Source organism: Cuculus canorus, chromosome 7, assembly GCF_017976375.1.
Source record: "Cuculus canorus isolate bCucCan1 chromosome 7, bCucCan1.pri, whole genome shotgun sequence".
Lineage (NCBI taxonomy): Eukaryota > Metazoa > Chordata > Aves > Cuculiformes > Cuculidae > Cuculus > Cuculus canorus.
Window position 1 is genome coordinate 19,268,332 of NC_071407.1, and position 11,258 is coordinate 19,279,589.

General features: G+C 42.5%; 1 protein-coding gene across 7 annotated transcripts in view; it reads left to right on the forward strand.

The window, feature by feature from the left end:
• ARHGAP22 (Rho GTPase activating protein 22) overlaps positions 1-11,258 on the forward strand; it is a 145,295-nt gene that overhangs the window by 124,060 nt on the left and 9,977 nt on the right. For 5 of the 7 annotated variants that reach the window (XM_054071628.1, XM_054071631.1, XM_054071634.1 and 2 more), the window contains 3 exons: positions 3,718-3,791; positions 5,421-5,557; positions 7,680-8,586. In XM_054071628.1, coding sequence (XP_053927603.1) covers positions 3,718-3,791; positions 5,421-5,557; positions 7,680-8,586 — 1,118 coding nt within the window. The remainder of the gene's footprint in view (positions 1-3,717; positions 3,792-5,420; positions 5,558-7,679; positions 8,587-11,258) is intronic. The other 2 variants (XM_054071629.1, XM_054071632.1) reach the window with 1 other exon arrangement.

Below are 11,258 nucleotides of genomic sequence, written 5' to 3' on the forward strand. Positions count from 1 at the left end.
AGCAATGGAGCTGATTTCATTTTGGTCATAAGATGTGCAGATGGGGAGTTTTGAATCCATTAAGCACTATTGCACAATAGTAGAAACACTGCCAAATTGGGTAAACATAATTGTGTATCACGGCTCAGCTTATTAACTACATAGTTTGCCTGAGTTTGCCTGCACAGGCTGCAGCAGTTTGGGAAGCAACATCTGCGTTGGTTTTATGGGAGCAAGGCCAGACTCAGATGACTTGTAGTGCAGTATTCTCTTTGGATTAGAAAGGCGATCGGGAACACTGGATAGCCAAAATGAAAGCATACAAAATACAGTACAGCTGATAGCACAAAATTGTCTTGTTAAACCGCTATTGTAAACATAACCTTTTAATTTGTCAGGAAGATCTGGAACCTCAACAAGCACTGTTTACTTTTTCAGAAAGAAAGGTGGAACGCACACACCAAGGGTGCAGAAGCTGTACATGCACAGGAGCCATGGAGCAGAATGTAGCACAAAGTCATACCCAGCCTGTAGGGCCTGGCTCACCTCTCACATGGAAAATACCCTGCTCAAAAACATTATTTCATTGAAACCATAATTTTTTAACATGAAATAATAAGCAGGGAATTTCAGAATCAAATATTTGTTTTTAAATAATTATTTGCAAACAAAATGCAATCTGTTGTTTTAATTAGAAGTACTATTTTCATGCTGTTTTCAGTCTTCACTTGGGAGTTTTGAATGAGGCTTTTGGACTCAAAATATAATTTTCTTTAGCTTTGTACACCACCCCCTCCCTCCCCCCACATTAAAAACAGTAACTTAAGGCAAAATAGCCCCTCGGATAAAATTATTGGCACCTCATGCTGCTGCATTGTGACTGTAGATAGGAATTATTATATTAGCTTGGCCTAATCTCCATCTGCAGCAAAAAAAATACTCTAGCACTGCCCTAAGGTTTCCATTTTTCATTCAAATTGCTGTTAATCTTCCTGCTGCTTGAAAGTAGTCTTTGGTGTTGGCATGCAAACAGAAATGTAATGGAGACCTCAGGTTGTGTGGAGGCCTCCAGGTATCTCAGGAGGACTGGAATATTAAAAAAGATTGGATTCTGATCTCAGCCTTTGGGAGGATGGGTTGAAAGTGAAAAACAGTCTTAGAGTAAGAATGAATGAAAGATCTTCAAATCTGTAGAAACTCATTTGAGACTGAGCTAAATTGACACGTCAGTACTTCGGCCTTCACTGTAGAGCCTGTACTGTAGAGATGCACCCAGCGGTTCGGTGGACATGCACATGTCCACTACAAGCAACATGATTTTGAGTTTTTAAAGAGGGGTCTGAATTTAGGTGAACATCTGAAGTTTTGCTCCTAATTGGTGCTGATCTGTTACATACATTGGAAAATCCTTGGTTTGGGGATCACTCGTTGGAAAGCATGGATCATCCGTGGTGAATCATCTGTTGTTGCTTGCTAGGCTGCAGCCATTAGCATGATCAGTGCTAGTTGTTGATAACTCAGCAGTTTCTAGCTCACATTTTCCTTTACAGTTTTGTTGTGGTGTTACTAGGCTCAGCCTTCTGCCATCTATTGGTCAGGTGATTACCATAGAAACATAGAATGGTTTAGGTTGGAAGGCCCCTTAAAGACCATTTAGTTCCGGGACAACTTCCACTGGATCAGAGTGCTGAAAGCCTCATCTAGCCTGGCCTTGAACACTTCCAGGGATGAGGCATCCACCACCCCTCTGGGCAACTTGTTCCAGTGCATCACCACCCTCACAGTAAAAAAAAATTCTTCCTAATATCTAATCTAAATCTCCCATCTTTCAGCTTAAAACTGTTACCCTCTTCTTATCCCTATACTCTCGGATAAAGATCCACTTCCCATCATTTCTGCAGGGCCCCCTTTAAGTACTGAAAGGCTGCTATAAGGTCTCCCCACATCCTTCTCTAGGCTGAGCAAGCCCAACTCTCCCAGCCTGTCCCCTTACCAGAGATGCTCCAGCCCTCTGATCATATTCATGGCCCTCCTCTGGACTCTGGTTGGTGGGTACAAATCTGTGGCAGAGCTGATAAATGCTGCAGCAGGAGAGAAAGCTTTTTTTAACTTGTCAGTTGTTTGTACCTTGATGAACATGAAAGCACTCTGCGTGTAGTATCACATTTGTTATTCCTCATGACAAAGCATGGATGATAAGTTTTTAGAACCTTTTTTCTTCTTTTAGGTAGCATCCTGTACCTTTAGCTCATGTTTCCAGCTGTTCACAATTGCCTGCAGTTTCTGTCCCAAAGCCCCATATCCAGTAGAGCCGTGGTATTTTAATTTAAAGTACAATGTCGAATACTATCTTGATTTCCGTATTTGAAATAAATTGGGTTACAGAGCAAAATTGAAGAGGGAATTAGGTTTGTTAGCTCAAATATTTCTAGTTCAGAGTCCTCAGCTGAAAGCTGGATGACCTGAACAGCTGACCTTAACCTCCACATCAGTAGCAGCTATGCTTGATTCAGTTGTTTTCAGAAGTTAAAAAAGGCAATTTCAGAAGTGACTGGACCTTCATTGGTGTGTCCATTGTTGTAACTGTTAAAACAGCATATTTTTTAAGCTAAAGATTTAGAAAGGACTTCTTGCTTTTAAGAGTTCCTTTTTAAGTTTCCATTTTTTATTAGAGGACTTTTTTTGTGCTGGGACATATAGAATAAAAAGGTATCTATACATTCAGGACATTAAGGAAGGAGGCAGGAATACAGACTACTCTCTGGATCTTTCTGACTTGTCTGGACCAGTGAAATTAGGAAGATCTTGCAGGAGGCTGGCCAACAGAATTCCCTCCCTAACAGTCCTTAATAAATCTAAAAAGTTTGAAATAAATGTCTAAATGCACTTAGCTGGTTCCAAGCCAAATGCTTTTGAAATTTCTCCATCGTTAGTTAGCAGCCCACCATCCTTATTTAGCAGCTATCACTCTTTCCAAATGTGCTTGGGTATCTATTTTCCCACAAAAGATTTTAGTTGTCTCAGAAAATAAGCAAATCTCCAGGGCAACTGCAGCTTTGAAAAGAACAGGAAAACGATGCTTGGGACTGTAGAAGGGCAATAGCCTTCTGAGCCAGAGGTTTTCAACAGATTATTTTGGTAGCTTCAGGGCTTTAAGTCATTCCTTCAGCAGATGTCTCATGTTATGTGGTAATGTATAGACAGAAGTTTTATGAGGAAGAATGTCACAACTCAGAATGACTGCAAATGGAAGTAAGTAATTAAAAAGGAGGTAGTTCAACTGGAATTTCATTTAGCTTTTTTAAGAAAAGACTCTTCTCTGCTCAGTTAGTTAAGCATTACTGCACTGTATTTGTACTACACTCAGTGCCTTAAAATTTCAAATAGGGCAGGCGCTGAAAAAGCACATTTGCTGGAACATCTATATGAATGCCTTGGGCAGACTTTGAAGACTAGCGGGCCTCACTGGGTGAAAACTACTACATCAGCCATCAAAGTTGTCAGGAGGATTTCCACTGATTCTGAGAAATGAATGATTCAGATTCTGGACCCTGAGTTTTTGTAAGGAATAACACACTGGATGACACCATTTTTAAAGCAAAACCTTTTTGTGTGTTATCATCTGTTGTTCATCGTTTTGACTCTGGAAAACCATGAGTTTTTGTAGTACTGAAGGAAAGTCACATCTGCTTTGCATCATTTGTATTAATAGCTCTCCTTGGTTTTCCTGTCCCTCAGGGCACTCAGGAACTGGTTAAACAGGTGAAGAATTTGCCTCAAGCCAACTACAACCTCCTCAAATACATATGCAAGTAAGTGAAATTAATTAACATTTGGAAAAGTCACTAAGTTTTGTGAAGCTCAGTCTCATATGCAGATAATTTATTCTGAAAGCATGAATATTCAAACATCACTGACACGTAGGTTACTGCTGCTATAAAGTATTTTTTCCAGGTACTGCACTCGTGGAAGATTAATGACACAAGCTGAGTAGCAGCTGCAGTCAGAATAACCATTCTCGCCTCAGCTCTCATTTGGAATCGGGGTTGTGAGCGGCTTCCTCTTGGAATACCAGGGACTCTGCAGCCTTTCCTCCACTTATCTCTCTGCTGACTATCCTAGTTTTTTCAAAATGGGCTGGAATGTGTTCTGGGAGCTGGAAGGGACTGTTGCCGTAGATACAATATAGTGAACTTTATTTTGTATTTTAGTCTCCGTGGTAGTTAGTCCTTTTATGACCAGTGGGATTTGCGCATCTGGAGCAGGCAGTAGACAGTGATACTGACATGAAGCCCATGACTGACTCAAGATATGTCACGCCCTTCCCAAGTGTACAAATAGCATTTCTGAAATACATTTTTTGAATGTTTTCAAAAAATTATTTTTCTGCACTATGTGCCTCTTTAGCCATTTGTTTAATACCAGCGCACCTCAAAATATGAATGGCTGAGGCAAGGGAATATAATTATCCATGTTTCTAAGTGAAGAACTGAGGAAAGGCAAGTAGAACTTCCTTCTGAATTAGCAAAAAAAAATTTGAGGGTTCTTGGGTTTCAGCACAGTCTCCACCGCAAGGCCAAAGTCACAGGAAAACATGGGAGTGCCTAGAAGAGTCATGCTGCAAGTAGAAGCATTCAAAAATTGGCCAAGTAGTACAGAATGACAAGGAAACCTTTTCCTTGCCAAAGACCATCCAGTCACCCAAAAATTAACAATAGTTTAGGAAATTAAATACAGACAGGGTGAGACTTCGCTTTTGAGTCTTATTTCCTGTCATGAAGGTTTGCATGTCATATAGTTCTTTTTACAACTTGGCTAATTAACAAGCTATTTAGGTGTTTGTTAAAGCTTTTCTCTTACCACCACTCCAATTGGGAGGCTGTTCGAAATTACAAAAAAATTAACTGTTAGAAACTTTCTGCTGTCTGGATTCTTCATGTGCTGTTTTTGGCTTGCATAGTCTTTTTATTGTGTTGATGTTTGCTCATCTGATGCATTCACAAGAAGCATTTGGGCGACCTCTTTGTATTTTGTTAGATTCATGCAATAAAGCTCTTTCTACAGGCTGCTAGTTTTAGTACGAGGAGATGAGCAAAATGTCTTTTTACTTCTGTTATATCTGTTAGTGAAATCTGGCAGATGTCAATTTGTGTAATTGGAGAATTCCTATAAAAACGTGATAAAATCTGTCCTTTTGTACCCAGTAGGAGTCTGGATCCCTGGTAGTCTGGTATGTTTGGCAGAAACCATACTGTCCTCTCTTGTTTCATACGCCAGGAGGGATCTGGGGTTACTACTGAGTATCTAAGCTGCATTAGTGCCTAGAAGCTTTTCAGGTATCAGCGTTGTATGAACAGAGGATAAAACCGTTCCTGCTTCAGAATGCCTACAGTCTTAATAAGTGACTTACTTATTATGCTTCTCCTCCTTTGGCTTTTCTGGGGGGGCTTTTCAAGGTTCCTTGATGAAGTTCAGGCTCACTCCAGCATTAACAAGATGAGTGTCCAGAACCTGGCTACTGTGTTTGGACCAAATATATTACGGCCCAAAATGGAAGATCCAGTGACAATGATGGAAGGTAGGTGCTACTCTTGTGAGATAACGTACTGCCTGTGTTTTGGAGTGTAAGAATATGCTGAAAGCCACACATTCTTTGTTAGCTGTATCACTGGACTGCACAGTCAGCAACAAGTCAAGCAATCCCTTTCATTATTGCCTGCAACGAGATGTACTAGTTGGCTTCTCTTATCCACTGGCCTGGGAGTGTCTCTCATCTCCACCACATGCAGATGCTTCTGCCCAGTTGTAAGGTGTTACGTGAAGCTCTTTGAATCCACAGCTAAAATCAAAGCTCCAATGTTCTTCAGCAGGACCATGTTTAAGTACCGAACTGCTATCATTTAGCCTTGGTGCATTTTGTTATTTAGACAGTTCCCTGTAAAGGACATCCAGTCCACAATGAAAAAGATATCGTAGTTTTTGCTGTGCCACAGTGGCTATAAATAGCTGTCTTAGTAGTGTTCTCTTCCAAGCAGTCTGTGTATGGGTCAGAACTTCATAGAACCCAATGAATATGATGAAAATTGCTGTCAAGTTTGAATGTAAAAATCTGGAGCTTGAAAATGATCTACTTCCATATGGGCCAGAAAATGCCCAGGGCATGATCTCTGCTTGGCTGACTCTAGGGCTGGGATACAGCCCCTCTCCCAGGTGGCACTGAGCACAAATACTGTGGTGCAAGTTTTAGCAGGGTCTTTGCATCAAGTTTTGTGCAGTCTTGGCAGCCCTGCTATTGATGGAGTCATCCCATCCAGCATTAGGCATAGATGGAGATGCTGTGCCCGGGATGTCTGAACTCAGCCCTGGCGCTGCTCCTTAGCTGCAGGGGGCAGCTGACATGGTGTTATGCATGACAGAAATACTTTACAGAACACCAGCATTATCACACCTTAGCAGCAGTGCCTTTACCTCTGCACAAGTGACCTGTGAAAGGCACTGCAGCTTGTGCTTAAAGACGGCAACCCACTACAAGGTAACAAGTCCGCTGCAGAGTATGGCTTGACATCCTATCGTTGTTCAGGCTCTTGAAGTCTGACACAGACATACGAGACATAGTATTGAAAGTAGCACTGAGACCCCCATTGAAGGGAGGAAGGTACAAAAGTGTGGAGAGGAGACAAAGAGAGTGCAGGAGCAGATGCTGGATTATTCAGCATTAGAGAGTTGGGAATATCTGAAATTTCGATCTGTTGTGTGATGCTGTGACTTCCCCTAGTGGCCAGTTGGCCAGCGTTGGTGAGATTTACAGCCTTGGCCAACAACCTGCTTTTTGTTCCGTTGGTACAGATGACAGGTTTGGGTTCAGTTCACCTCAGGCATTTCACTATGCAGTTCAGCTGATGGCAGAGGTGTTTGTACTGTGTGTAGGTTCATAGCTGCCACAGATGCGGTGCTCTCATGGTGTCCTAATCTTCATATAAAAATGACAGTGATGTGACCTGGAGTTCTGTATTAGCACAGTCCTGAACTGTAGAAAAACGAAGATCCAGTGACTGAATTTTTAGACTTAATCACTGTACTCATAAGCAACATCACTAGGAATGTTTTGCTTTATTGTTAGTTAAGGATAGAAGATTGGTTAAATTGAAATAACAGAGAAGTGAAAAGACTCTCAAATTGTTTTTAGCTTCTTGAATATGGATCTGCTAAATCAAATGATAAAGAAAAATATTGCTGCCATTTCTTAACAAAAAACCATTTTTTCTTTCTTCAGACTTAAACCATGAATTTCAAATAGAAATAGATGAAGTTTGGCAGCTAACCTGTTAGAAACACCTTTATCTCCAGAGAGGCTTATTTCTCTCCCCACACTCATGGACATAAAATAGCAAGTGGTACTGAGCTCACCTACAACTTTTATCAGGCCAAAACCTCATTATTAAATTCAGACTCTTACCTTGAAACCCTGAATATGTTAGTCTTATTCTCTATTTCAGACAATTAAAGATAGAATTAATCATACATTTGCTCTTTTTAAGGTTTTTCTCTTTTGTAGAAAGTGCTTTTTCTTGGGTTTGGTAAGTTCATGGTGGCTACACGTCTGCCTCACCAGGAGCTCACAGCGTGTCTCACAGAGGAGGGATGAGTCTCTGAGGTCTTCCATGTCTCATCAACTGCTTGCCTTTGTTTTCTTCCCACAGGCACCTCACTAGTTCAGCACCTGATGACTGTGCTGATAAGTGAACAGGGGCGAATCTTTGCCGTTCCTCAGGCAGATGTGCCAGGGAGCCAGCTGGAAATCAGACCTGTGCGTCAGCGCAGTACCGTGGAGTGGATCTCTGAGGAGGACGGGGAGGGCAGCAGGTCAGAGAACAGCATTGCCAGTCCTGCTGATTTGCCTTCTAATAATGCTGTGGCACTAGAGGCCGCTCCTGGACCTGTGGTGAAAATCTCTCCTCCAGAGCACAGTGGCAAAGTGACTCAGCCTGCGACCAGCCCCAGCAAAAGAGTGCAAACGCTGCCTCCGTGGAAATACTCCTTCCGCCAGCAGGGAGCACGGTCTGTGAGTCCGAAGCTGGGCAGCTCATCCTTAGATATTCCCAACCTCTCCACCAGTGGGAACTGGTTGATGAATGGACTGTACTCTCTCCGAGGCCATCGCCGGACAGCCTCTGGGGAACGAGTTAAGGACTCGTGTTCTTCCCAAAGACTCTCTACTTATGACAACGTCCCTTCGTCCAGCCTCTCCCTCAGCACACACAGCATGGCAAGCACCACCTGGTCTACATCATCATGTGAAATCTCCGTGGTGGACTCTGTCAGCAGCTGCCCAGCCTGCCGGGCCAGTGACTCTTCTGCTTTAAGCTCTCTCAAAACCGAGTGGATTACTCAGGGCTCGCTGTCTCAGAGTGAGGTCAAGACTGCAGATCTGGAGAACAGCATTGATAGGTTTGAAGAATGCAGCAGCAGCAGCAGCAGTGAACAGAGCAACCCAGCTGCAGCTTCCAGAGACTCTGTCAAATGCTCTAGGGCCTTACAGAGCTTGGTGGTAGAGCTAAAGACAGAACTGAGCAAACAGAGGACTGAGTATGAGACTAGTATCAAAAGGTAATGTCATCTGCAGGGGGGGCAAGGAGATTGTCTGTCACAATTACCCCTGTTTGAACATGGGTGTGGGCTATCAAGCTATCAGGTTCTCAGACATGGACTTTGGGTTTAGGAGATAGCAGATTTCGTTCTGCACTTTCCACATTGCTCTCTGAATCCAACTTTTCTCCCTCTGATCTAAGAGAGGACCAAAAAAAAGAGATTTCTGTCACACAGGAAATTCCAATATTTTACATTTTACCTTTTCACTGGAAATAAGAATTGCACAGGTAATGCCAAAATCTGCCCTTTGTCACTGGCCTGGGAGAAATGGCAAAGCAAACATCTTGGACAGACAGATTGGGACCCAGGGTGGCCAGGTCTCAGGAAGGAACTCTGTTGGTCTGTAGAGGTACCAAATCATTCTGAAATTGGTGGATTCTTGCTGCTTTTCCCAACAGAAACGTTATCCAGGAAACTAATCTTTACTATTCTCTAGGGTTTTTAGTGGTGGTGGTGGGACTGCATCTCAGCTATGACTTTTTCACCAGCCCTTTTGTGTTGAACTTCTAGAAACCTCACTTTTGATTTTTGATGTGCTTGGCTCATACGGCCAGCCACCTACTGAACGCAGCAGCAGTGTGCTACTTGTACAGCAGATATGTGCGTTCTGCACTTCCTTGTCCAGTCTGTTTTCTTGTGCAGCTGGAACTGGTGATGCTGTACTTTAGATCTCCGCTCAGAAAAATTCCTTCCAGTTTTCAGGAGAGGTGTGTATGAGGGCAGGGGCTGTAGAAAGTAGAAAGTATTAGTAACTAGGAAGTCATACTTATTCATTTGTATGAATTAGGCTTTGTGAATGTAAATGCTTAATAGTATGACTTTCAGGCAAATACTCAGGGAAATATGCACATGAAATATTGTTGCTTAAAGATGTTAGCTATGTTTTACGATACAGCTGTATGCAAAATTGCATGCCATGTTAGACTACTCAAGAAAATGTTATAATACACAAGAGCTGAGCTCTGCAGTACTGGTACTTTGCATTGAAGAAGAGCTGCAGTCCTATTTCTTACAAATAGTTGAGTTCTCAGAGTTTTTTTTTTTTTTGTGTATTAAGGTGTTAATGTTATACTCCTTCAGTTATTAAAAGTCTGGTAGCATTTAAATGCCTCAATTTCTAATCAGTCTTCCAAATGTAGTACCAAAAGCACAGCTTTAGGCTATGTTTGTTGCCTCTTTTTTTCTTGTTAGAATAATTTCTAAAAAATGTACCTGAACTGTGCTCTCCTTCAGCAGGCCAGCTTTTAAAGGAGTTTCGCTTGCTACCTTCCTGCTTTATTTTATGATTTCCTGTGGTGCAATTCAAGAGGCACAATATCGAGGAGGCATAATTGCTTCTTGGTGATTATCCTGTGGCTCGCCAGCCTGTACTGCTTCTATCCTCCTTGCTTTGTCCTGCCTTGTAAGTGAAGCCGGAAGGAGCACTGAGCCATGTAGTGGTTTCAGTTCCTGCCTAACATCTCAGAGTGGGAGAAAAGCTTACCCCCACCTTGTTGTGTTCCACATAGGAACACAATGTAGCAGGTGCTGTATGGTGTGTTGGGAAGAGGCCTGTGAGGATGGTAGTTCCTGGCTTATTTGGGTGTTCTTTGGCAGCTGCCTGACTCGTGCCAAATGGGAGGGAAATGAGGGTGTGTGCCTTGCATTTCATTCTGCAGAGTTGCCCTGGTGAGCCTTGTTGCAGGAATACAGAGTAATAAACAGAAAGGAGACTAGGCTGCAAAACTTGGAAGTGTGTATCTGCATATTTTTACCTGCTGCCTGGGGGAAGAGATGGCTTTCTACATTTTATCAGTAAAACTCTTCCAATGGGGCCTTCAGCTGTTGACATCAGGTACATCTGGGAAGACCCGTTCTTCATTACAGCTGTTGAGCAGTTTCAGCTGCTCCAGCTCTAACACCTGCCTCTCCCCTCCAGCTGGACCGGGACAGAGAGCACTGTGGCTGGAGGAGAGGACTATAAACTGGCCAGGGTCTCACAGGGCAAAGAGAGAAATGCCTAATGAACTAAGTTTCACAAACCCAGGCAAGATGCAGTCACTTAAAGAGGATGACTCCAGCTGTTCAGGATTACAGCCTGAAGGATCTTGCTGTCAAGTCTAAGAATTTCAAGCCAAGTTTTTCAGCTCTTAAAAATTTTGCAATGTTTTCATTAAATCTGTAGAAATCTACACGTGCAAAAATATGTTCCTTTTGAAACTGCATGAAAGTCTGCCCTTGTGGAAAGACAGGAGCTAACTAGCAAAGAAGGGAGGCTGCTTAGCAGGAAAACTTTGGGCTGCCTCACAAGCTTGATTTTTTAAGATCATTTAGTCCCCAAAAGTAATAATTAGTTCTCTTACAATTGTACATGTGCTTGTGTGGTTTTCAGAAATCGGTATGTGTAGCAGGGCATGTTTTAATGAAGGAATATGAGGTTTTTGTTGGCACATATGTAAGCAGAGGGAAAGCAGAGTCAGTACCTGCCTGGGGCAGAGGTGAGGATCACTTGCTGATGGAAAAGCTATTATTTATCATCATCAACTGCCCATTTTCTCTCTCTTAGTCAGAGGGAGGCAAGTTTTATGGCCTTCCTGTAACCAGTCTATTCCAGAGCATTTCTCCCTCGAGGTTAGTATAATTATTAGGCA